General features: G+C 43.8%; 1 protein-coding gene across 1 annotated transcript in view; it reads right to left on the minus strand.

Moving 5' to 3' along the window:
- Positions 1-27572, minus strand: part of LOC109300639 (connector enhancer of kinase suppressor of ras 2-like) — a 152060-nt gene that overhangs the window by 58059 nt on the left and 66429 nt on the right. Inside the window, exons 5-6 of the mRNA XM_019521384.1 lie at positions 23667-23740; positions 9690-9761 (exon numbers count right to left, since the gene is read on the minus strand). Coding sequence (XP_019376929.1) covers positions 9690-9761; positions 23667-23740 — 146 coding nt within the window. The remainder of the gene's footprint in view (positions 1-9689; positions 9762-23666; positions 23741-27572) is intronic.

A 27572-nucleotide genomic window follows, 5' to 3' on the forward strand; every position in this document is an offset into this window, starting at 1 on the left:
CCAGAATACATTATTCAAAAAAATGAAAACTAAACCTGTGTACTATGAGAGTAAGAAAGTGAAACTTAGAGCATATAATGGAAACATGACAGCAACCAAGGATGTTTGGAGCACTGCATGTTAGACATAAGGCTAATATAGTTACAGTTCAGTTTGTAACAGGTCCAGGAAACCTAGTGCCAATTATCGGGTTGCAAACATATAAAACTCTAGACTCAATTAAGAGAATGGATGCCATTAACGGACTAGAAAACAAGAACACAGAAGAAGAGTTTTCTGATATGATTCAAGGCATAGAGAAACTGTCAACTGAGTATAAGATAGAATACTCCCACCATACATACTCCAAGAAATGTTCCACTTGCACTAAAGGAGAAACTGAAAAAGGAATTAGATAGATTAGTTAACATGGACATAATAGAAACAGTAGAGCAACCAGCTGCTTGGGTTCATTCACTGGTCATAATAAAAAATAAGATGGATCCTTGAGATTGTGTCTGGATCCTAAGCAAATAAATAGGTATATCAAAAGGGAGCATTTTCCCATTCCCACTAGGGAAGAAGTTTTTGGCAACATGGCAGAAGCTAAATATTTCTCTACTTTCGATGCTTCTTCTGAATTTTGGCAAGTGCCCCTAGAAAAGAAGAGCACTAGATTATACACTTTCAATACACCCTTTGGAAGGTATTGCTTTTGTAGACTTCCTTTTGGACTGTGTTCTGCATCTGAAGTACTTCACAGAAAGATTCAATAAATTTTTGAAGGTCTTGATGGAACTATGGTTTATATTAATTATGTATTAGTTGGGGAAATACTATGGAAGAACATGTCTTGAGACAAAGAAAGACACTAGAAAAAACTTGCAGAGCAGGGTTGAAACTGAACAAACAAAAATGCAAATTTAGGGTCAAAGAAATAACATATCTGGGAGAAAAGCTCTCTGAAAAAGGGGTACAAATCGATCCTGTAAGGGTTAAAGCCATTACAAACATGCCCCTCCCAGATAAAGAAGGAGTGCAAAGATTATTGGGAATGATCAATTTTGTAGGGAACTCTCTACCTAACTTAGTAGAGCAGATCAAACACTTTAGCTTGCTTCTACAAAAGAATGCTTGGTGGACGTGGGAACATGAAGATGAAGCTGAATTTAAAAACTTGAAGGAAAAAATAATGAAAGCTCCAGTACTAAAATACTATGACTCCAGAAGATCCTCCAGAGCCATTGGAGCACCTCCAGAGCCAGACATCTGGAGGTCTGGCACCTCCAGAGCCAGACATTGTGCTCCTGAAATAGCTTCCCCAGTGCAACTGGGGAACAGATACAAGGCCCTGGAAGCCCTGGAGGAGAGCACAGTAGAGGAAGCCACAGCCAGCACCATCTAAGCTGAGGGTCATCTGGGCAGCTGACAGAAGAGATGCTGAGTTATCATGGTGGGTGACTCCTTCCTGAGAGGAACAGAGGGACCCATCTGTCACCCGGATCCCATGGATCCAGAGCCAGGATCTGGGACATCACCGAGAGGATTCACTACCTCATCCTGCCCTCTACCTACTATCCCATGGTCCTCATCCATGTGGGCACAAATGATGCAGCCAGGAGTAGTCCAAACCATATCATGAGTGACTACAGGGCTCTGGGGGTCGGGCTTAGGAAGATGGGGGCATAGGTGGTCTTCTCGTCGATCCTCCCAGTCGGCAGTCATGGCCCACATCACAACACCTGCATCAAAGAAGTCAACTTGTGGCTCCAGAGTTGGTGTCACCATGCAAGTTTATGCTTCTTCGACCATGATCCACACTTCTATGAAAGGGGCATCCTGGGATGTGATAGTCTTCATCTCTCTTTGAAAGGTAAGTGTCTGTTCTCTTATTGGTTGGCTGATCTCCTACACAGGGTTTTAAATTAAGTTTGTCGGGGGATGGGGATGTAGACAATAGAGAGAACCTAGGATCAACAAACCATGAGCCATGTGCTGGATCAACCCATGGTAGTACTAAGGGGCCCAATGGGCATCAGGGCAGGGGGGCACCAAGGGCACCCACTGGGGGGCTCAAGTGTTTCTACACTAATGCTAGGAGTGTGGGGAACAAGCAGGAGGAACTCACACTCTTGCTTGCAAAGAAGAACTTCAACTTAGTTGGGCTAACTGAAACTTGGTGGGACCCTACCCACGATTGGGCAGTAAGTATTAAGGGCTATAGTCCGTACAGTCAAGATAGAGTAGGGAGAAGGGGGTGGGGGAAGTGTTGCCATCTATGTTAAGGAGCAATAAATATCTTCCATAATCAAGATGGGACCAGAGGAGGGGCAAATTGAGGTACTATGGGTAAGAATGCAAGGGGGCCAGGGGAAAAGGGAATTGGTAGTGAGGGTCTACTACAGACCACCATATCAGGAGGATGAGTTGGACCTGGAATTCTCCAGACAGCAATGAGAGGCCGTATGGTCAAGGGGCATGGTTGTTATTGGTGACCTAAACTGTTCTGACATCAGCTAAATCCAACTGTTCACATAGGTTCTTAACCTGCATCCAGGACCTTCACCTAACACAGGAGGTATATAGTCCCACTAGGGGAAATGCCTTACTGGACTTGGGGCTGGCTACAGGAGATGACTTGGTGGGGGATTTACTGTCACAAGGCAACCTATGGGACAGTGACCATCGCTTGATTGAATTCACCATCTGGCATAGGGTGGGAAGGATAACCAGTAGGGTAAAAGTGCTAGACTTCAGAAGAGCTAACTTCAGTGTGCTCAGGAGATTAGTTAGTGGGGCACTGAAGAGCAGGAGCATTGGTGAGATGGGAATCCAGGAAGGGTGGTCATTCCTAAAGGGAAAAATCCTACCGGCACAGAAGGAGACAATCCCACTGCACAGGAAAGGGGGCAAAGGTGCCAAGAAACTGTTCTGGCTGAACAGGGAAATCCAGGAAAGCCTAGGGGCAAAAAAGAGACATAAAGGCAGTGGAAGCAGGGGTTAGCTATATCTATTGTACACCTACTTGGCCCACACTTGCAGGGAGGTAGTCAGAAAGGCCAAAGCAGAAATGGAACTTGGCCAGTAACAACAATTAAAGACAACAAAAAGTCCTTCTTCAGGTATATAGGGAGTAAAAAGAAGGCACAGGGTAGCATAGGACCCCTACAGGATAAACTAGGGCAATTAGTGACACATAGGGGGGAGAAGGCTGAGCTCTTCAATGAGTTTTTTGCCTCTGTATTCCTGAACATGGATCAGGACAAATCTCCCAACTGGACCATAGAGTGGCACAAAAGGGAAACCAGCCCACCAACTGTTAGCACTGACTTAGTGAAGGGACACTTGGAGGGGCTGGATGTGTTTAAGTCAGCAGGCCTGAATGATCTTCATCCAAGGGTGCTGAAGGAATTGACCAGTGTCATAGCAGAGCCACTGACATGGATGTTTGAGCACTCTTGGTACTCAGGTCAGGTCCCAGAGGACTGGAAAAGGGCCAATGTGGTCTCTATTTTCAAGAAGGGGAGGAAGGAGGATCTGGGTAACTACAGACCAGTTAGTCTCACCTTTATCCTTGCGAAAACCTTTGAAAAAATGATTAAGGATCACATTTGTGGGAGTCCAATGGGAAAAACAATGCTGAAGGGCAACCAGCATGGATTCATAGAAAGTAGATCCTGCCTGACTAACCTTTCTTTTTATGACAAGGTCACAAAATATTTAGACACGGGAATAGAGGTAGATGCCATCTACTTGGATTTTAAGAAAGCCTTTGATATGGTATCTCATCCTATTCTCACATATAAAGTGAGCGACTGTGACATAGATTATTACATGGTCAGGTGGGTGACAAATTGGCTTAGGGGTCACACCCAGAGAGTGGTAGTGGATGGGTCATTACTGACCTGGAAAGATATGGGCAGTAGAGTCCCACAGGGCTCGGTCCTTGGACCTGTTCAATGTCTTCATCAGTGACTTGGATGAGGGTGTGGAAAGCACTCTGTCCAAATTTGCAGATGATACCAAATTATGGGGTAAAGTTAACACACTAGAGGGTAGGCAATGAATCCAGGTGGATCTGGACAGGTGGGAAAAGTGGGCGGAACAGAATAGGATGCAGTTCAACAAGGACAAGTGCAAGATACTGCACCTAGGGAGAAGGAATCACCTGCATGCTTGCAGGTTATGGGAGGACTTTCTCATCAGCACAGCAGCAGAAAAGGATCTCAGAGTCATTGTTGACACCAAGATGAGTACGAGTCATCAATTTGATGAAACAATCAGTAAAGCTAACCACACTTTATCATGCATTAGCAGGTACACGACAAAGAGGTTCAGGGAGGTGATACTTCCCATCTATGCAGCATTGGTCAGTCCACAGTTGGAGTCCTGCATCCAGTTTTGGGTGCCACACGTCAAGAGGGATGTGGACAACCTCGAGAGGGTTCAGAGGATGGTTACTCGTATGGCTAGGGGCCTGCAGGCAAAGCCCTACAAGGAGAAATTGAGGGCCCTGGATCTCTTCAGCTTCTGCAAGAGAAGGCTGAGAGGCAATCTTGTGGCTGCCTACAAATTGATCGGGGAAGGGGGGAGCAGCAAGGAATAGGAAATGCTCTGTTTACCAGGGCACCCTTTGGAGTAACTAGGAACAACAGCCACAAACTGATGGAGAGCAGATTTAAGTTAGACATCAGGAAGAACTTCTTTACAGCAAAGGTTGCCAGAATCTGGAACGGGCTTCCAAGGAAGGTGGTGTTCTCCCCTACTTTGGGGGTCTTTAAGAAGAGGCTAGACATGCACCTGGCTGGGGGCATCTGACCCCAGCGCTCTTTCCTGCTGAGGGCAGGGGGTTGGATTCGATGATCTACTGAGGTCCTTTCTGACCCAAACATCTATGACTCTATGAAAAACACGGGGATAACTGGAGACCAGTAGCATATGCATCTAGGGCACTCTCTAAGTCAGTGTCAGTATGCACAAATTGAGAAAGAAAGTTTAGCCCTGGCATATGGCTGTAAGAAATGTCATATATTCATCTATGGGAAGCCTGTGATAGCTGAAACTGATCTTAACTTTCTGGCAACTATAGCAAAGAGAGGGTTATCAGACATGCCACCCAGATTACAGATACTTTTCTTTCAACTGCAAATGCATGCTCTAGACATAGAGTACATGCCAGGAAAACATCTACTTATTGCAGATACTTTGTCCAGAGCATATAACACAACAGAAATGGACGGAATTCCAGACTCAGACATAATACATGTTAATTTCATTAAAAGAGTGATTCCTGTCACAGAAAATGTGGGTACTAATTGCAGAAACTACTGTATAGGACATCACATTGTAAAAGTGATAATAGCTATTTGTTCTGGTTGGCCTGGAAAACATATACCTAGGCCCTACTCTCAGCTCAAGGAAGAGCTGGCAGTACTAGATGGCATTTTGTTCAAAGGCTCGTGACTTGTTTCAGTAGTGCTAAAGAAAGAATGTAAAACAGAACACATGAGGGGCATCTAGACAGTGAAAAATACAAAAGGAGAGTAAGGGTGGTCTATATTGGCCCAACATAAATAATGACATAAAAGATGCTGTAAAGGCTTTCACAAAGTGCCTAAAGTACAGAGCAGTGCAAAGGAAAGAGCCCATGATGGGCATGGAGGAGCCCGTAGCTCCGTGGTATAAAGTGGGCACTGACCTATTCATACATGCAGGGAAAATTATGTATTAATTCTGGATTATTATTCTCACTGTCCTAAAATTGCATCGTTTGAAAGCACCACAGCAAACCATGTCATAACTCACATCAAATCGATTTTTGTTAGACATGGGATTCTGCAAATTGTGAGAACAGACAACAAATCTCAGTTCAACTGTCTTGAGTTTAAAGATTTTGCAAAAAAATATGGATTCCATCACAAGACCTCAGGTCCTAAATATCCACAATCCAACAGTTTTGTGGAAAATGGAGTACAAACCGTGAAGAAATTGCTGAAAAAAGCTACAGATTCACACACTGATGTTTCCCTGTCATTTAAATTACAGGGCAACATTCATATAATATGTAACCAATAAGGATTGAGAATGCAGAGAAACTAAGAAGATCACTTAGAGCCAAAAAGCCAACACAAAGACTAAACAGAGACCTGTTTAAATGTGCTTGAACTACGGGATGAACTAAACTTGCAATGTTAGTATTACATGGTGTTGCAGGGCACTAAGGTGCCCTGCTCCTTTAAAGAGCTGGAACTGCTGGGGAAGAGCCCTAGCAGTGAGTTGGAAGCCCCAGCTGCTGGTTATCAGGGCAGCCAGAATGAGTTAGTGGCCCACACCTGCCAGCGGTCAGCTGACCGGAAAGGGTAGGGCCTGGCCCATATATAAATCCCAGGGCTGAGGCCAGGAGGGCAGTTGTTTGCCAGCAGCCAAGGGAGAAGGAGCTCTCCCAGAGCAAGTAAAGGGGAGAGGCCTAACTGCAGGTACAGGTCCTGATACTGTTGAGGGACGGAGTACCCCGGTGTGGCTTGATTGATATTATAGACAGGCGGCTTGAATTTATGTTACAGCCCAGGGGCTTGTGTTTTGTTTGCTGTTGTATAAGACTGGTGGTTTCGGTGAGGCTATTAGGGGAAGGAGGAGGCATCACTCAGGGCCCACATCAGAATGGAGACCCTGGTGCCAGAGAGGGCACGGCATTTGGGGTGCACAGACCCCAGTGCCAGTGAGGCACAGAGCGAGACAGAGCTTCAGAGAGCCCAGGGAGGACAAGGGGGCCAAATTACAACAAGGCCTAGACCAGACAATGTCAGTACCGCCTGTGAGGCTGGGGGTGTGGTAAAGGGGTGGTTGGACCCAAGCATAGCCCATAAGGCTAGGGTGCTCCAAAACACCCATTGTGACATCTATTTTGAAGATGGGATGCACCAGGGGTCCAGGAACCCATGGGGTCCAGAGAACCAATCAAAACCGTGTCCAAGAGGACTTAAAGGCAGCCTTCCTATTAATCACTCCATCAAAGATGTGGCGGGTGAGAACAGATGGTGCCCATTGGGCCAACTTGGCATGGTAAAGGGGCCTTGGGGACATCATGGCCATCCTTAAGGACCCCAGCCTGTGATACATGGGGACAAGTTGCATGTAAATGGGGAAGATGTGTGGATACCTTTAAGAGTGTTATGTGTAAGCTGTTATTTGTTGGGGATGTCAGGATGGAACAAAAAGCAGCAGCAGAACAGTAGGTCAGACACAGCTCTCTGAATAAACAATTTTGTTTGTTTTATAAGCTTGACTCTTCGGTCTTTTGAAAACAATATGGTAAAAGAGGAAGAGACAGCCCACCCAGGCTTTCCCCATTACTTACCATAGGCAGGCTGATGAGTGACAGCTGTGGGTGGATGCCGGGAGAGGCTCAGGCATGCTGGGTTCAGAGCAGCCTGAGCCTATGAATTAGCAGAGGGGAAGGATGTGGCCTGGGAGAAAAGGGGGCCCATGAAAAGGTGGCTGGGAGAGCAACCGAGGGAGGAGCGGAGGACAGAGCTGGACAGTGCAGAGATGCCACGGGATACTGCCGAGCAGGGCAGCTGAGCGTGGTCCAAAGGGTGGGAGGAGCCAGCTGTGTGCCAAGGCAGAGGCACACCCAGGAGAAACCCTGGAGGAGGTCCGTGGAATAGCACTGAGCACAGTGGGGAAATGGAGCGTGGTATTGAGGCTGGCAGGAGTGGGCTGTGTGCCACAGCTGAGGCACTCACTGAAGTACTGCTAAGAAGGGGGCCATGGAGCACGGCTGAGCCCAATGGAGAAGTGGTGTGTGGCCACAAGGAGCAGGCTGTGTGTTGCTGGAGAGCCATGCCATCAGGGGATCTCTGCGGAGGGGCAGAAATTTGGGGCCAAGGCAGGCAGCAGAGTGGTCAGCGGTACAGAGCCCTGGGGCCACAGCTAGAAGGGGCCAGCACACAACAGGGAGCAGAACATGGCTGCCGAGACAGGCAGCTGGAGTGACAACAGGAACAACCAGGCCAGATCCTGCTTCAGGTCAGATGGGGCCGTGGTGGGAAGGAGTGGTGACCCTACAGAGGGCCCATATTAATGCTGTGAGACCACAGTGGGGAGCTGCTGAGCCCATAGAACACAGCGCAGTATGGGGGAGATAAGAGGCACCCCGGCAGGGGTCAGTGGGCCTGAGGAAGCACAACCCGGAGTCCACACCAGCAGTTGCTGATTTATTTTCATTGATGTTTGCTTTTGGGTTTTTCTTTATGAGAACACTAGAACCTCAAAATTGAGGTGAGTTCAGTTGCAGTGGCCTCAGTCCATAGCCAAGGGATGGCCTAAGAGATGCTGGCAGCCAGGGGATCATTCATCCCCTCAACAGTAGGGCTGTTGGATGAGAAGTGATCAACTGTAATAGAGACCTCAAGACCCCAACGTCCGTTCTGGCACTGGATGTGGTAAGGGTGGGGTAAAGGGGAGGTTGAAGCCCCACGAAGAAACCAAGGTGTGGGATCCCACAAGCCACCTGTTGACATTCTTCTTGGGACACAGTTCTCAAGTTGTGGCAGCCAGAACGGAACAGTGACCAGAACACCCAGGTGGTGACAATTCGGGGTCCCACCCTGATGTCACCTGGGGGTAGGGCACCAGTCAAGAGAGGACTCAAGCGCTACAACATGTACCAGCAACAAGCACAGACTTTGCTTAGCTTGGGGAAAGGGGAGGAATCCTCAGTCCCTGGCCATGCACTTGTCTTCATGCCAGGGGCTAATTCCCAATTCCTTCCCCCTCCATGCCCTGTGGTTTGCTCAGCACTAGGGAAGGATTTCCCTGACAAGACTCTTGCTGGGCACAAGGGAAGGTTTTTCCCACCAATCTGTGCTTTTCCCAGCATGGGGAAAGGGAATTCCCAAAAGGCCTGACTCTCTGGTGGAGAGATTGCTCAGAGCACCTGGTTCTGCTCTGGAGAACCCGCTGTGTTCTTTGCCCAAGGCTGAGAGGCCTCCTTGGCTCAGGGGAGGAATTTCCCTTGCTCTGTCCAGTACCAGAAAAGAGGAATCGCAAGCTTGTCTAACTCTCTGTGAGACAAAGATTTCCACTCTCCCACCACCTCTCTTACGCAGCTCTGGGTGCTGAAGGGCAAAGGGTAGGGGAGTCAGTTAAGCTGCTGACCAGTGTTGAGTTCAGAGAACTCCCCTGTTGGATCAGAAGCAGTAGTGTAAGCTGGTGTGACACTTCTTACCCCTATTGACAGCCTGTCTTTTGCACTTGTAGCTGTGCACAGGACATGATGTTTCTGGGGCAGAGAAAAAAACCCATGGCATGATTGATGTAACACCTGGTAAGGCTAACTAGCTCTGGTGGAAGACTGTGCTAACGTGGCTATATAGCTCCAGGTACTTTACCCAAGTCATTCTGCAACATTTGCCATCCTGGCCTTTATCTATTATCAAGAGCCCTCACTGATGTAACATATTGTAGGCAACAGAAGTGTCTACTACCAGTGTCGTCTTAGGAAGAAGCAAAGAGAATGAAAGTCCCTGAACATCTGATAGGGATTTTTTCATCATTTTACGAAAAGAGAAAAAAGATGACAATGCTCTCCCAACAGTGAGATTTGCAGTCCAGAAATAGATACAATAATATTTCCCACACATGGTGCTACTTTGCAAATGCCAGTAAAATAATATAGTGGGAGAATAAAGAACATAAATATAACTTACCTATTCATTTCTTCAAGACAGTCCGTCGCAAAGTAGAAGCTCTTAATTTTGGGGTGGCATGCTTTAAAGGCGCTGTAAAATAAGCACAAAGGAGAAACCCAGTTTTATTTTCCAAGAGTCTGTCTAGAAAGATTTTTCTTTCCCGTTTTAAAATAAATTTACACACATTTTTCAAATAAATTGAAAAATGCTAAAACTGATCTCTCAGATTCTTCAGCATATTTCAGAGCTTCAGACATTTGAGGGCTCAACATGAATTTCTCTCTAAACAAATCTGTAGATGTTGTCATACTCACAACTAAAGATCTTTGACTGCATGTGCCACAGGTTGATTTCTGTTTGTAACTGGTATTCAGTAAAGAATTCTAAACACTCCTAAATCACTTATACTATGTTTATGCCGTGCAAAGTACTGCTGTGCTGAGAGATGCTGTACCAGCTCTGCATGTACCAGCTCTGCATGCACTAGCCATGAATCAGACGGCTTGAACTATGTAAGGGCTTCAGCAGAACTCCCTGGCCCAATATACAGTGGTGTGCAAATGTGGCTCTATAGCTTCCAGTTTGGGGGGTTAGCGGACATAGAGCTTGTCTCAGCATGATGCTGCCTTGTGTCACATAACCGTACCATATGGGGCTTAAGTGCTATTGAAAGTCAATGACCTGGGTGCTTTTGAAACGTTATGCATTGTTTAAGTTACAATTTCTAGTACCCTAGACAGTCAGCTAGTCAAAAGGCATAAAACTCTGATCCCATACTCTTTATTTACAGTATTCAAGTGACTGGAATCTTTCCCTAATCAGGGGAAAAAAAACCCAAAACAAAGAGAAACAACACAGAGAAAAAGGAAGGGGAAGATATGACATTCTGAAAAGAGAGGATTTTGTTTCACCACATTATTATTTTTAATAATCTTCTTTATTTTTACAGTATTTTTAATATATTAGAAAAGAACATATTGTTTTAACCCAAGAGCTTACTTTTATAGCAACAAAGGAGGAGGAAAAGAAACTGAAGGATAAATCAACTTTTAGAGCAGGTGGGCTGGACCTGATGTTCTTGTGAGGTCCCTTCCAGCCCCTGACTTCTATGAATATATGAAACTATCAACATAGTGCAACTGCAGATGACACTGAAAATATACCTAATTACCAACTGTAACAATAAAACCCTATAGCATTCAAAATAAGTGTCTCAATATTTAACTTTTGGATTACATAATTACAAACAATACATACAGGGACCAATTCTGGATTCAGGTGGTAGAGAACTACCATTAATCTGTTTTTGAATTTCACATGAACTTTTCAAGGAAAAGAATATTTTTCTTCAGAATAGCTAAGTAATTGTTAGAATTTTTTTCTTTACAATACTATCTTGCAGGTTACTTACTCTGAAAATTTCCCTAATGGTATTACAAACTAAAAAGCAGTGAGAGAGAGAGTGCAACTACAGATTTAGAAACAAAGTTTATTGTGCTGATTTTTGTAGCTCTGTTTTAATAGAAACTCAAGTGAATATAGTGCCTGTGAAAGAAACAGGATTGACAGTGCTAGAGACCAATACCTACTAATAATTGACAGAAAAAAGCAGGCTTTTTTTGTACATAGCACTACAAATATGTCTCATACATAATCTTTGAGCACCTTTCTTGTAGTGAGAGAGAAGTTTGTTGTTCCTGCTTACTCAGTCATAGATTTTTCTGACACCTGGGTGCCAATGAGGTGGACAATTATGCACCAAGTCCAGGACTGTTATATCAGAGGTCATCAAGAAATGTATCTGATAATACTGGGGTTGCTTACCAGAAGCAGGCTATATATAGAAGTGAAAGTCTTTTTATCCTATTATTAGTCTTTTAAATCAATTATCTGGAAAACCGTGGGGAGGCGAAAAGCTTAATGCCTCAAAGTTAATGGATGCCTATCTAAAAATATCCACTAAAAGGATATACTTTGGTTCAGCTTCCTGCTATGAAAAGTATTCTGCTAATTCACTAAATCACTAATGGTGTGACTTAATTTTGTACTTTAAGTACATAAGAACAAGAGAATTGCCATGTACTGGGCCAGACTGTCCATCTTGCCCATATCCTCTTATACAGTGGCAGAGAGTGGATGATGAAAAGGAGTGAACTGGATGTGGCCAGGGTTTTTTCCCACTGTTCCTCTCTCACAGCCTCCAGCATTTAAGGTCTAGGAAGTTTTGATTTAGAGGCTTTATTCCTAACTCCCATGTTCATTTGCTCTTGATGCACCTTTCTTCCCAGAATTTGGCCAATCCCTTGGGGAAGCGAAACCGTCAGCTTCCACAACATCTGATGGAAGGGAGTTCCACAGTTTGAAAAAGAATTTCCTTTTATTAGTTTTAAACTTACTACCTACTAGTTTCATTTTGTGACCCCCAAATTCTTCAACTTCTTAGGGGGCCCTTTTAACTTCTGTCTAATTAGCTACCTCATTTTTGTGTAAGATTTGGTATAGCCTTTTAAAGCTAAAGGCTACTGTAGTAGCTTTTCTTCTTGTCTCCTTTTTTAATATGGATGTCAAACCCAATTGCATTGTGGTCAATATAACACCCACCCTTTGCATCAAATCTCATTCACTACTTAGGACTAGATCAAAAACGGCCTGTCCTTTTGTAAGAAGCTGGTAAAACTGTTTAGATTGCACTAACAGTGTGACTTAATCTTTGTACCTTTTTAAGTGCATGGAACTTAAACAGAATTTTGACTGCACCATTTTCCTGTGAGATAATTAGAACAGCATGAGAGAGAGAGAGAGCAGCCCTATCCCACATTCCTAGTGGTCCATTGACTCCCACTGCAGCTATTAAATCTTTGGCTAGCATAAGTCAACCATTCATCACTTACTTTAGTGGAGTGCCCCTGAGCTACATTAACAAAGATCTGAGATCAATAATCCTTATTCTTTTCTCACCTGGCATCATCCTGGCTATAACTTTGTTTATATGGAGTATGTTTCAGGATTGGTTGAATATAGCACAAAAAAAATGCATACACAGCTCATCCTGTGTCCTCTCATGTTGAACAATTATATAAACCTACTGAGAGCAACAATGACTTTATCTGTTATATTTTCATCATCACGTTATGGAGAATATTCTGGATCAGGGCTATCCAATTGATGACCCAAGGGTTGCACATCCCCACAGTGGGTTAGCATGTGGTCTGTGGGCTCCTGCCTGGCTGCCACTCCCCACTTCCCCCTACTTGCTTCTGCCCCAGTGCCTGGGAGGAAGCAGGAATGCCTGACCTAAGCAAAGAAGGTAGCTGGGCTGCCTGTACTTCAGTTGGATGGTGTGTGTGGCAGGGGTCAGTGGGGTTGCAGGTGCTGCAGGGGGTGCATGCCCACATGGTGAACATAGGTGGGTGAGTAGGGAGCAAGGCTGCTTATACTGTGGGGCATGCTGGGCAGCCCATGTAGTGGGAGGGATCTGAGGGGGCACCTACCTGCTCATCCACACTGCACGTGGCCTCTCTGGCACGTAGCCCATAGCTCTGCAGTACCTGGCTGCCTGGAAGTTGAATAGCACTGTCCTAGTCCAAAGTACCAAGGGCCAAGTCCTGTCTCTACTTGTAGCAGACCAGGATCACCCAGGTAAATGTATAAGTACCTGAAGGGACAGGGTGGAGGAGGAGGCAGATCCTCTGCCTTTTAGCTCAGTTGTCTAGTGCTAAGGAAATTGCCCAGGTGGAGGAAGACTGGGGTTCTAACCCCTCTCACTCAGAGAGCGGGGAAACCTGCATCTCCCATTTCTCAGCTAAGCACTCCCATAATCAAGTGCTTTGGGCAATGTCACAAGTCACTTGCTTTGGTTTTTCTTCAGCTAAAGTTGCAAGGATTTCCATGCAGTAATATGTGTACCCTGGTGATTCTATTTTACCTTAGCCAAGATTTTGCCATAGGCAAAATTCAATTTTACTTCTATTTTGCCATAGGCAGTCACAGTGAATCTTCTGAGCCTGAGGTACAGGGTGAATGCTGTTATGTAAGAAGAAACAAAATCTAAAGTCTGTAAGTGCCAAAAATTGCACTTATGTGGCTGTAAGTACTACTGAGGCACAGAAAGTTAAAATAGAATTTGGCCTTATGTCAGAGAATGAAGGAATCTACCATTTTGATTAACTTTGAAATATTCTGGGATCAACAATTTGCAATATTTAGATTAATTTTCCTGCAAGAGTGGATATTCTAATCAGAATTATTAAGAACTGGATCAGGAAATGGTAGACTTGGCATGATGAAAAAAAGCTGAGATGAAGAGTTATGCTGTTCACAGCCTAATGTAAATGACAAAGTTCTGTTATCTATTATGAGTTTTTCAGAATGTCAGAGTTAATGATCAAAGCTGTGGAAGTCTGTCACACTGATTTCTTTCTGTACTCCATCATTAATATTAAGGCATGAAGCAACAAGATCCCCAAGACAAATAAACTGGACATAAATAATTGTGTATGTAGTATGAGAATATAGAACCCTGTTCCTGTGCAGATTCCTCCCCAATGGCAAAGGAGTCACTTTTAGGGTTGGAATTCATCCTTGGGCAGAGGGTGAAGATAAAGCCACAGAAGCCCCCAAAATAGAACTTAAATGGTATCTAGGCCTTGAATGAACAATTTGGACAGTGCTAATTTACTGCTCAGACATTATCCTTTCATCTCACTGATTACTCACCCGTCCTTTGCTGACAGGTATAACTGTGTCACAGTCCATTTTGACTAAAACTTGTGATATTTTAACGACGTGATGAGATCAAATTCTCCAATACATAAGTTATTAGTGCCAGTTGGGGTAACATGGTGAATGCACAAGTGTTATTAACATTATTGCCAGGAAAGTTAATCCACTGGAAAAATCCTGTTTTGCAGTTAAAAAAAAGCAGTAAATACACCAGCAACCCCTAAGAATGGCTTGCATTTGAAAGCTTGTCTAATTTTATTCCAAGTATACAGTTGGTCCATTAAAATATATTACCCCTCAAATCCTTGCTCCTCACGCTGCCAGGACCATCATGGCTACATCATTCAAACTACCATGACAGGGATTGAAATATTTTCAGGTGGCCACTAGATGGCATACACGAGCTAATTTTATGCATTAAAAATAAGGCACCAATACAATAGCTTTGTTTTGCTTGCTACATGAAAGAAATCATAGACTAATAGGTAGACTATGGTTCACCTAGGAGTCTTTGTTGCTTTTTTATGGTTAGCATAATGATTTAGTGGCAGGTACCTTAACATCAGAGCACTGCCCATGTCCCACTTATTAATTCAGTCTGCTTGCCCACACCAAGTGGCCAGCACAATCCTCTGCTGCTTTAGCAAGATGGCTGACCCTGGTGTCTGTACAAAGTCCTATTTAGTGTAGGAGTGCCCTAAAGCAGTGGTCTCCAAAGTGGGGTGTTTGCACCCCAGGGGTGTGCAAGACAATCCATTGGGGTGCAGGAAGAAAACATTAGAACTTCTATTTATATTTATATAAATATACATATATGGGGGGTGTGTGCTCAAAATTTTTTTACTGATAGGGATGCGTGATCAAAAAAGTTTGGAGAACACTGCTCTAAAGCAGTTGTTCTCAACTTTTTTTTGTACCAGGATCCATTTGTAAACATCAATGGCCAGTCCTAACCCAGTGTTCCTCGCTCCTGATCTGATACCTCCCAGCCCCTCAGTGTGTGGGGCAGGGGGTGGGTGTGTGGGGTGGGGAGGAGCGTGGGTCTTGGGGGCCCCCAAACAGCTCCTTGCAGGCTGGAACTCTGCCACCCTACAAGGGAAAAGCCATGGTTTCACATATTTTTCTTCTTTAAAGGAAAATCCATTTTTAAAGTTTGTTTGTGACCCTTTCATATATTCTTGCAACCCATTTTTGGGTTGTGCCCCACGGGTTGAGAAATGCTGCTCTAGAGCACTATGGTGAATGGCACATTACAAATAGGAGAGGAGGAAAGTCAGCCCATGCAGAGCTCTTCAAGACTGCTTCCAATAGCTAAGTCAGCTTGTGTAATGCTAGGTCAGGTATCTCTACAATACACTGCAGTACAGTGTAGACATATTCTCAGATGTAACAAGTCTCTTTAGACCTTGTTTAATCATTTTCACTTTCTTGAAATACCCTGACATTATATTTTCAATTTCTGGTTAAATATTTTTCTCCACATTCACATCACTGTATGAGGATTATCAGCAATATAATATATTGTACTAGTTAGGGATGAACAAAAGGGACAAAGGGCATGCTGTAGGAAGCTATAGCATCAAACAGAACATGGGCTCTGGCAAGCCAAAAGGTCTTTGTCAGATAACAAAGTTCATCTAACCAAACTCCAGTTTTATTCTCTGAGATCCATTGGGTGTGTTTACACATGTGTATTTACTGTGCAGTAACTGAAATTACTGCACAGTATGGAAACGTACCTACACATGCATGCCTTGTACTGCACAGTAAATATGGTGACTTATGCCAACTTCAGCATAAGTCACCATAGGACCAATTAGTTACTGCTCAGTAACACACGTGGAGACACCTTACTGCACACTGTGTGTGTGGACTGACTTGGGACTAACCTTAATCCCAAGTCAGTCCACACACAGTGTTAGTACACTTTAACATCTGCACGTGTAAACTCTGGCCTATTCCCACACTGTGCAGTAATGTACTGCACAGTAAATTTAAGCCAGTGAAAATGCATGTGTAGACGCACCCACTGATTCTGAATTGTCTACTTCACTTACGATCCCCAGAGTTTAACACCTGCTTTTTTCAGCTCCAACTTATATTTTGAGCCTATGCTCTAACTCTGACACTCTAATACTCTAACACTCAAGCTAACCTCTGCAGTAATACAGTCAGGGCTTACAATCTGCTGGTACAGCTGGGACAAGAACCCTAATGTTCCCCTTTATATTCTATTGATATTTTAATAGAATTTTATTAATTCTGTAATGAAAATAGAAAGCAAAGATGAAGACAAACTATTCTTGCTACATTTTCGCATGTAAGCCAGATATATTATTTGCAATGTTTTTGATGACGCTGAATATATTTAACTTCTTTTATTAAGAGGTGTCAATGTGAGCTATATATTACAGGCAGTCTTAATAGCACTGCCTATTATTAGGTTGACTAACATTCCAATTATCAGACCATGTTTTCAGTTATTTATAACTTGGCAAAATATTAACCATTAACCATCACCTTGCTGGGGTCGTTTGACCCCAGTACTCTTTCCTTCCATGGCAGGGAGGCGGACTTGATGATCTGCTCAGGTCCCTTCCGACCCTACTAACTATGAAACTATGAAGAGTGAAAGCTTACAATATTAACCATTAGGAGTGAAAGTTAGTGTTTGCCTCAGATTGACCCCAAATGGTTTGGCCATTTTTAAGAAAAAAACATACATTGATTTAACATGTTGGAAACTGATGACCTTTTCCTCTAACAGCTCCAGCATGTTGGTACTTTAGAGGAGGGAATTTGACAAGGGCTCAATTTTCAATCAGGGATGTGTGTTTTGTCCCCTTGAAAATACCCCAGTTTAGGCCAAATTATAATTTCTTAAACAACTGTAGCTCACATGTGTTCAGTGGAGACTACTTAACATCTCCAGTCTCCCAAGAATCTACCCTGATTAACATGTTAAAGTGTGTTGCTGTTCCTTTTGCTGGTTAATCCCCACATGCCATCCCCATGGGCTACTAAAACATGCTCTATGACCTCACTGATCCAACCTTTGGGAGGAATGAATATTTATCATCCCAAAAGGAAAGACAATGGTACAGGGGTAGATGTTGGGGCTTGGATAGTGAGCCTGGAAAGAGAGACAGGGTCTTGATTGATAAAGATACTGGGATGGAATAAGAGCAGAAAATGGGAGCATGGAGCCAAGTATGAAGAAGAGACAGAAGTTTGAGGTGGCATAACTTAAGGGGTAAACTTGGGGGAACAGGCAGAAGAGTCTCTGCCAAAAAGACCACACTCCACTCCAGAGCCTAAAATAGAATCCAGCATTCCTGAGTCTCAATTTCTATATTGTCAACAAATAGCTAAGACTGCCAGGGTATATCTACACATGGTGTAGTACTGCACAGAGATACCTGAACAAGCTCTGAATGAGCTAGTTGGGCCAGGAAAACCAGTATAGCTGCATCAGTGCACTGCTCCACCTCAGTTAGTACACCCTCTTAACCTGAGAATTGTTATTCTTGATGATGTGCTTGTATACAATGAAATACCTTTCAATGACATCCGGTATAAAATCTCCAGTAGTAAAGGCAAGCCTATCAGAGCTTAAAACTATTGCTTCTGGAGTAGGCAATGTCATGATTCCCATTTATAAAATTAAGCACCTGCATTAATTGTATTAGTGAGGCAGTGCATCAAACTATGTAGGGCATAGTAATCCAGTAATTATTCATTGTCAAAATTTTCTTAAGGGCATTACACTCAATATGAAAACGTGGACAGCAGTAAAAATTACTCAGTAAAACAGTTTTCTCATGCCTGGCATAGACACTGGAAAGAGAAACATCTATTCCTTTTTCCTTTGAGACCAAAGATGACTTTGTTCAATAAATAAAACCCCCAGCCCTGCATTCCTTACTTGGTAATGACTTGGAATAAATGCAACAGGTGTTTTAAGAAAGTAGTCCAGCTCCCTAAATAACTGCCACTGTTATTTTTGACTGTTCTTTAAGATTGTTGAAATAAATTTAGCATTGTGATTTCAGCTCCAGTTACTGTAACAAGAAGTGCCCCTTTTATGTAACTTTTCAACTGCTTACTTAAAAAGATTTGAATCCACAAAACAATTACTTGAATAAAAATAGGTCTATTTTTCTCATGCCCTTATTTACAAATGGGTGGATCTAGGATTTTGTGTGGAACATCATAACATATAAAACAACATATATGTCTCCAGTTTAGGAGAAACTAGCAGCTTTACTAGTATGATAGGGAGCTAGCTCTTTATTACTCAGTTTAAAAACAAAGCAAGAACAAATATAACTATTGGAATGTGCACTCATTTGCTAGATTATAAATTGAGTTTGAAAAAACACAACAAACATGGCAAAAATAGTCAAAAGATATTGTGTCATTAGCCCTGTAGTCATTATATTTAAATGTACATTTCATTCAGTTTCATAAAATATAGACTTCTTGAGTGTCTTAACAGTGCCTCTAATACTTTGCTGTCAGTCATTTCTAAACCTGAGTTAATATTACCACATCTCAGTTAAGGTTTTTAGTTAAAGCTAAAAACTGTCTTTAGGGGTATGAAATAGGAGAGAGCCATTCCTGGTAATGTCTAATAGACAACAAAATGGTGGAAGAAAGTATAGTTTGAATGCTGTACCATCAAAAGCATTTAAAAAGTCATTACTGCCTGAATAGAAATACTGCTGCCCCACCCAGGCAGTTGGTTTTAAAGTTTGAGTGGACCAGGAATCGAAGTAGGGTACAACCAACCTCCTTCTCCTCCCCTCACCAGTTCTGCATCTGTATTTACATCAGTTTTTAGGCCTGATGCTCTTTCCATTTAAACTATTTGCAGTCATGTAGTTTGACTAAGCTTCATGGAGCTACTCTTGAAATATAGGAGTATGTCCTGTAACACAGGATCAAGCTAATTTTTCAGATTTCTTGGGTCAAACTAAATTTCATAGTTATTTAGTAAAAAGTGCTACCTAGTGAGAGAAATATTCTGAAGTGGAGGTCCTAGAAAGCAACATTTTTCAATACTTTCTAAAAACCAGAGAAGGCAGAAGGCTGTTTTTTGCTAAATATTTTCTTTATTGTTTGGGTGGAATTAGGTATGGGAAGTCATCCTGAGCTCTCTCCAGAGAGGAATGATAAATACAAATTCCAGAATATTTCATGCAAGGAAAATGTGCCTATAATAGTGGTGGAGTGGTGCTAGGAGTTATATGAAGTAGGAGGAGCTTGAATTAGGGTATGTTAGGTATAAGTGGAGTCTTGGGATGTGCCTTGGGAGAAGGTAAAGGAAGCTAGGTTTCTCAGGTTTCTTATTTTATATCTCTTAATAATTTTCACATTGTAAAATACAAATAGCATGTAACTCTCTAAAAAGATTATTATACAGCCTTCAACACTGAAAAATGATTTGACTCTGCAGACACAGAGACTCTCAATATTGGATAGACATAAACACTTTCCCTTCGTGTCCAAGGAAATTTGCAGCTGATTTTGGATGGCAGATTTGTGTTCTAAAACACATTAATCTAAACATTGTGAAAAAACAGAAGTTAGACTCAGAGAGGGCATATCCAGATGTGTGTGAAAGTTTGGTTCTCTAGGGACAAGTAGCAGCAGTGCACCCTGCACCACTGCTACTTGTCCCCTGGGAATGACCATGCCACATGCACTTTGGCACTCGGATAGTTACCCTGAGGGTGGTAGGTTAGGCTGGGGCCAGCACTGGGCTGGTCCCAGAAGCCTTAACTGGGGTCCTGCGAGCTTTCTAGGTCTGCAGCTGTGGTGATCCTTCTGGGCAGAGCCTGGCTGGCAGCTGCAGTGTTTTTTTTTCCTGCTATTTTTTTTTACCCCTGGATATCTAGCAGAAGAAAAAATAGAGCAGCGCATGATCGGGCAGTGCACCCTTGCAGTGCAGAGAATACCAGGCTGTTCAGCATGTGGCACTGCAAATGTGTTTGTGGTGCCACATACCTTATGATTGTGCCTGTCTGGATGTGCCCCGACTTTCCTTCAGTGTCTGTACACTTTGGAAATGGTTTTCTGGGGGGAAGTGTTTAGAGCAAAGGACTAGAAGCTCTTTCTAATTTTGTGCACTGACACTTTGAACTCAGTTAAATCACCTAACCTCTGTCGGCATTTATAGACATGCTCCAGAAGGTGGGGGTGGGGTATACTAATTAAAAGCTCCTGGAATGTCACGCGTATCAGCATCCCCACACTGAAAAATGGTGGTGGGGTGCTTTGAACTAATGCTTGTCAAACTTGATTAATTTGCTGGAGCCGGTTATAATTACTAAGGGCTGTGTGAAATTTCAGCAGCTGTTTTGTTTCAGAGGTATTTTGGCCCATTTTGGCACCTGAAACACTGAATCTGAAATGAAATGTAAGGCTCTGAAACATCTCTGAAATGAAATGAAACCATCTGAAATGTTTCAGAAAATTTCTGAAAGTTTCAGAGTTTTGGAGATGGGCTTGCAGGGAAACAGAAACTAAGAGGGAGGGGGAAGAGGGGTGGAAGAACTGCTCTGATATTGACATCTATAGCTGGTCAGTGTCTGCGATCTGTCCCTGAGGTCCCTTCCAGTTCCAGTGCTCTGGGGGAGGGACAGCAGCTTGCTATCATCCCGCATGCAGATCAGGGGGCCGCACCCCCCAGGAGGGCTGCGAAGCTGTGCCAGACTCATCCTGGGGGGTGCGGGCCTCCAGATCTGCGTGTGGGATGACAGCAGGCTGCTGCTGCTGGCTGGGGCCAGCACTGGCACCCAAGTCTGCTTGGCTCACTATGCGCTGAGTGCCAGGAAGACTGGTGCTGCTGCTGGCCATAGCCAGCAGCACCAGCTGGCTGTCATCTGCATGCTCCAGCCACTGTCCAGGAGCTTTTTTTTTTTTTTAAATCCCTGCACTCACCAGCAGCACCAGGCAGGCACAGCTGGAGGAGCTGCAGCAGAAGCCCCCATCTCTGCCCTGCTTAGCCCTGCACTCACTGGCTGCAGCAGGATTGATCAGGACCTCCAAGGGCTCATGGCAGAGCCTCCCGATAGCGCCTGCTGTCATCCCATATGCAGATCTGGCGGCCCGTTCCCCGTGGATGAGTCTGGCACAGCCCTGCAGCCCTCCTGGGGGGTGCAGCCCCCTGATCTGCATGTGGGATGACAGCAGGCCGCTGTCCTTCCCCTAGAGGACTGGGATTGGAAGGGATCTCAGGGACAGATCACAGACACTGGCCAGCTATAGATGTCATATCAGAGCAGTCCTTCCACCTCTCTTCCCCCTCCCTCTTAGTTTCACAGTGCGTGGAGCATGCAAATGGCAGCAGGATGCTATTGCTGGCTGGGCCAGTGGCAGCACCAGTCTTTCTGTGCTGGCACTGGTTCCAGCCTGCAGTGGCAGCCTGCTGTCATCCTGCATGCAGATCCAGGGGCCCGCAGCCCCTGGGAGGAGTCTGGCACAGCCCCGCACAGTCCCTGGATCTGCATGTGGGATGACAGTAGGCTGCCATTGCTGGCAAGTGATATGAGTTTTGCTTTGAACAGTTTGAGGTACATTTTCACAAAAGCCCCTGTACCTATCTCCTTGAAACATAGCAGGATTCATGCCTTCAGAAGGGATTACCATCCCTGCAATTTTTATCCAAACGAGGCATGAAATGACAAAATTATAGGCATTTTAGTGATCCCCCATTATAGCCTATGGCCAAAACACCAAAACAGCATCAGAACTCTGAAACAGATTCGGCAAAACTGAAACGGGAGAGCGATCCGAAACACCGAAATGAATAACTGTCCCTCCAAAATGCTGAATCCAAAACCGAATCATAACATAGCTGTTTCATACAGCCCTAGAAGACTTGATTATTCTGCTGGAGCTGGTGATTAATCAAGTCTGCTCTGATGCGCTGGAATTACAGTGTGTTGAAGCAGCCTCCCTGCATATGTATAGGAGCCCTGTAAGCCTTAGTTATACCCTCAGTAAAGTGGGGATTTTCCACACTATGTATTGGATTGTTGCTAATATTTATTCACTTCTCTTGTGGGGATTTATGAGGATTGACAAATTTTTAATACACTGAGTTCCTCAGGTGTAAGGAAAAATTGCAGTACAAAATACAACACTACTGTCTGTTTCTGAGAGAGTAATGCTACGATGAGATAATAATCAGTAAGTGAGGAAAACTGTTATCTACATCAATAGTCCTTGTTCTAATTAATATCATGAATGGTTTCTTATGTACATATTTATAGTTGTAGGAAGTGTTTTCTGAAGAGATCAATACCATGTTCTTCATGTGTAGATACATGAGACATTAAATTATAACTAGGAGAGCTTTAGTAATGAAACTGCTAATGGCATCTCATAATGGAATTAATGCTATTCTCTGCAGCTCCTGAAGGCAGGAAGTTTTCAATATTTTATAGGCAGTATGCAGAAGTGAGATTGGAATAAATTATGATACTTTGGTGAAGTGCTAGTCTCAAAGCACTGGAACTCTTGTGCTAATCCTCCTATACTCAGCAGCTGTCAGTCCAAATACCAGCCCTGCTGGCCAGACAGATTTTGTAAATTACAATGCTGTCAGTAACTGCCTATCACTAAATATGCCTTAAAGATGGATTTGTTTGTATTGGGAACACAAGCAAGTAATGGTGACATACTGCTGAGCAATGCAAGGGAGAGGTTGAGATACCAAGCTGCAGTTCATTAATCTTTGGAACCTAAATATTACAACAAGTGGGAACATCTCACACCCTTAATATGAAATGAAAAATTACCACCTTCTACATATTACTCCCATCTGCACTGTAGTAGGCATAATGAGTTACAGTGACCCTATTCTGTGATACTAAGTGTTCTTCTGCAGAAAGAAGGTGGTTCCATCCTTATAGGCTGCATGGATTTAAGAAAGTTTTTCCTGTTGCCTAGAAATACATTTTTATACTGATTCACTCATTTCATTAACACTGAACACAGGTACCAGAACAGTGAGTGAGAGAGGTACATAATTATTTCTATTTGTGTTACAGCTCATGCCATTTCTTTCAAGTTACATCCTTTAAGTGAAGAAACACTTACATGGGCTATAAAATAAAGTCGGCATGTTTCAGCATTTTCTATACAATTCTCTTTTTCCAGGCACTTATGAATTCTTAGTATCTGTCTGCTTTTCCAAGTGACCTACTTTATCCAACATGCTTAAAACAATCCTTATATTTGTAGAACAACTTGATTAGCACTTACTGTTTCCTTCTGCATTCAATGGCTCTATCTATCCTGAACTCAGGTAAACTGATGAATCCTTCTGCTTTTTCATCCTATGAGAACAGAAGAGGAAGTGCTGGTGAGGAAGAGTGTACAGCTGAGAAAGAGAGAGAGATAAGAACTGGTCTCATGGTTAAAAACCAGGGCAAGTACTAGTAGTCAAAATAAGGAACACATTACTTAAACAAGCACTGCTGAGTTTTTATAGAAGTGGCTAAACTGTCAGTTTCCAAAATGAGCTACAGTATTGCCAGTTTCTCTATTAAAGACAATGTGAAGATTATTTTCAGCTTTATGCAAAGTATTTGAACACATAATTAATAGCTCTACAGAGAGATTCTTGGTTTTCTCAGTGTTGATTACATCTTCACAAAAAATGTTTTGTGGACACCTTTCCCATTTATGACTGGGTGGACCACCTGTTTTCCTAAGGGTGACTAAAACATTGGAAAAGTAAAATTAAGAAAGCATGTCATGTAATTTTTTATATAACGTGATTTAACAAGGGGAACACAAGAGGGTCTGTGCCAGCCAGTTTTCTGAAGATTGCAAATAAACACTCTGTAGATCAACAGTGATCCATGGCTTTGAAATCAGTAAAGGGTACCACATTTCCATACATGTTAATAAGCAAACATCCATACAACACAAACATATACTCTGAATCTGTTTTATTATACTCGGGTCTCTATGCAAATTCGTTTTGTGCAAATTCACTTATAGGCAGCAACCTTATTTATACCAGAAATTCACTTTGTGCAAGAAAAATCTGATCTTATGCGAAGTCGGCCAGGAATGAGCTCCCAGCAGGCTGGCGGAGTTCCAGCCTGCAGGGAGCTGGGAGGAAGTGGAAGGAAGGCAATAAGACAGGGGATGCCACATGCATGTATAGCACATGCACATGGCCCTAAGTAGCCTCAAGGGCAGCTCTGGCTGGTAAGTGGTGGGGAAGAAAGGAATTGAGGCCCCTATAGGAAGAGAGCTGGGCAGGGCTGGGGCTTCTGTCCAGCCAGGGGGTGCTTGGGGCCCAGGGCCACAGTGTGAAGCAGCAGGGCCCCAGTGGGGAGCAAGATGGAGCCTCCAGTGGCTCACTGGGGGAGGGCTGGCTCCCCACTACCATGCACACTTCCAAGGGGAAGTGGATGCACGGGCACAGTGGGCCCTGGCCCCAATCCTGGGCCTGGCTTGGCTTTTCTTCCTGCCTGGTCCCAGAGCCCGTACCCCACTGCTTTGGCCACGTACCTTCTGTGGTGCGGGGCTGAGCCCCTCAAAGAGCAGCAAGCAAAGGAGGTGCGTCCCCAGGGCAGTGCAGGATGAGGAGCCACCATTTCCTGCTGCCCTGTTTCCCTGTCCCAGGCGCCTCTCCAGCCCAGTGGCCACGACCTGGCACGGCTGGGAACAACAGGGCTACATGGAGAGGCTACAAGCTCCCTGTGGAGGCACCTGGGGCAGGGAAGCAGGGAACAGTGGGGCCACACATAGAAGGTGTCACTCTGCACTGCAAGCAGCGGCTCGTGCAGTGGGAGTGTCACCACTCAGGGAAGGGAAGCAGGGTGAAGCCAGGAGCGGCGAGCAGCTGGCATTCCCTGCTGCCCTGCTTCCCTCCCCCGGGTGCCTCTCCAGTCTGCCCCATGGTGCCCTGGCAACACGCTCCCTGCCTATGCTGCTGCTTGCAGCGTGGAGCTCGCAGCCTCTCCGCGCAGCAGTTATTGTATTGTGTGATTACTGTTTGAATATGATATGGCTTGGGGGGCAGTAGAGTGAGGCTGGTATGTATCCCTATTAATTACATATAATAATGGTTTTGCTTTATACGAATTTGCTTTATGCGAGGTTTTTTTGGAACGCAACCCTCGCATAAAGAGAGACCTGAGTGTATTCAATATACGTAACCAGAAACCCAATTTTGGGTAGCATGTAAAAGATTTGAAAGAGCATAACTAATGACGCTTATAAAATTGCCCACCTCTTAAAATACAAAACGCACACTAAATTGTTGGTAATGAAATCAGGCTAGATCGTGTTGTATAGATAATACGGTTAAAGCTTTGCTATTAGAAGAAAAATAGCATTATGCACTTTGCTTATTTTATTCTTTGCTTTTATCTATGCAGTTTTTCTCCTTGTATTAATGGAGTTTTAGTGGTTAACACTCTGGCATTTAAAATGAAATGCCATGAAGTGAAATGTCATCAAGTTTGGTTTTTTTTGCAAATGACATGCAAGAGTGGGTTTTTTTTGCAAATGACATGCTCAAACTCCAGACTAATACTGCAGTATCTGCATTTTGAAAATTAACCCTCCAAGCCTCAGATCAAGAGCTCTAAAGAGCTGTGCTTTCACATCTGGTTTACTGCTTAAAATAAAGAAATGAACCAGTTCACATTTTTGGTTGAATTTCCTCATACTACTTAATATAAGGAGTGACAACAAAAAAGAAACAAATTCTGCTATCCTAAGTTATATCAAGCATGGAAAAATAAAAATTATTTATTACTGACACTTGTAATTCACAAAGAATGCCATGTAACTTTTGCTATTTTATTATACTGCATAAAGCTTGCACACAGCTTATTGAATATGTCAACAAGAATTACTGCAACTGATTTTTCCCTGCCATGTATTGCTGCCTTACTTCCAAGCAGAAATATAAAAATAATCTATGTGCAATTCATTAATTGGTAAAAGATAGCATAGAACATCAGGACAAAAGAAATGTCATACTAGGACAGATCACAGGTCCAGCTAGCTCAGTATCCTCTATCACAAAATGACAAGGAGAACATTCTAAGAAGAATATTTATGCAGGGCCTATTCAGACTGATTTGTCCTTTGCTCCTTTTGCTTACAGATTCCACCACCTAGAAGCCTAGGAAGTCCTATTTAGCATCCATGGCCATGTGTAGATTAAATGAGGGGTGTGTGTGCACAATACTTTAAAGTGGGCTAAATGCTTTTGTACCACTTTAATGGTGTCGGTGTTTGCATGCCTGAGTGGTGTGTTGCGCATTAATTCCAACTGTCGTAGGAAATTCGGCAGTATAATGCACCCTAAATGACTTGGGGTGCAGCAAACTAAAGCTCCTCTGAGTTTTAGTTTGCTGTGTCTACAGCTGTGGAGTGAAGCACCGGGCTTCCTGCAGCTCCATGGCTGTGCAAAGCTTCAGATCGTGATTTGGATTCAGAGATGATTCAAATGATTTGGAAGCCAAATCTATGAATCCATATTGAATCGCTTTTCAATTCCGAAAAGATTCAGAGATTTGGCCATAGGGTATAATGGGGAATCAATGAAATATCTAAAACTTTGTTGTTTTTTGGCTGATTTAGATGAAACTTGCAGGACTTGTAGCCTCTGCTGAAGGCATGAAGCCTGCGAAGGTTCAAGGTGATAGCTGCAGGGGTATCTGGGAAACTGCACCTCAAAGTTCTGAATGCAAAACTCATGTCACGTGTGTGTGTTAAGCCACAGCATGGTGAAAACTGCAGGGGTGGTAGCTCTTGCCAAGGTCACAAAGCCTGCCAAGTTTCAAGGAGATAGGTGCAGGGGTTTCTGGGAAACTGCACCTCAAACTTCTGAGATGCAAAACTCATAACATAGGTGATACTGTGTGTGTGTTAAGGCACTGGGGATGGGGGGTGAAAAATGCAGGCCTGCTAGGGCCTGCTGTGGCCACAATGCCTGCCAGCTGTGAAGGAGATAGGTGCAGGGGGAGTCTGGGTTCTGGGCCCCTGCACCTCTGGCCACAGCAGGCAAAACTTATGACATGGGTGCTTGTGGGACTGTGTGTGTGTTCAGGTGTGCCCTTCCTGGTGCTGGGGCCTCTGCACAACACGGCAGTGTGCCCCTGTGAGGCCTCCTCCTCCCCTACAGCTTCAGTCTGA

Source organism: Gavialis gangeticus, unplaced genomic scaffold (genome assembly GCF_001723915.1).
Source record: "Gavialis gangeticus isolate Ggan-Ray unplaced genomic scaffold, GavGan_comp1, whole genome shotgun sequence".
Lineage (NCBI taxonomy): Eukaryota > Metazoa > Chordata > Crocodylia > Gavialidae > Gavialis > Gavialis gangeticus.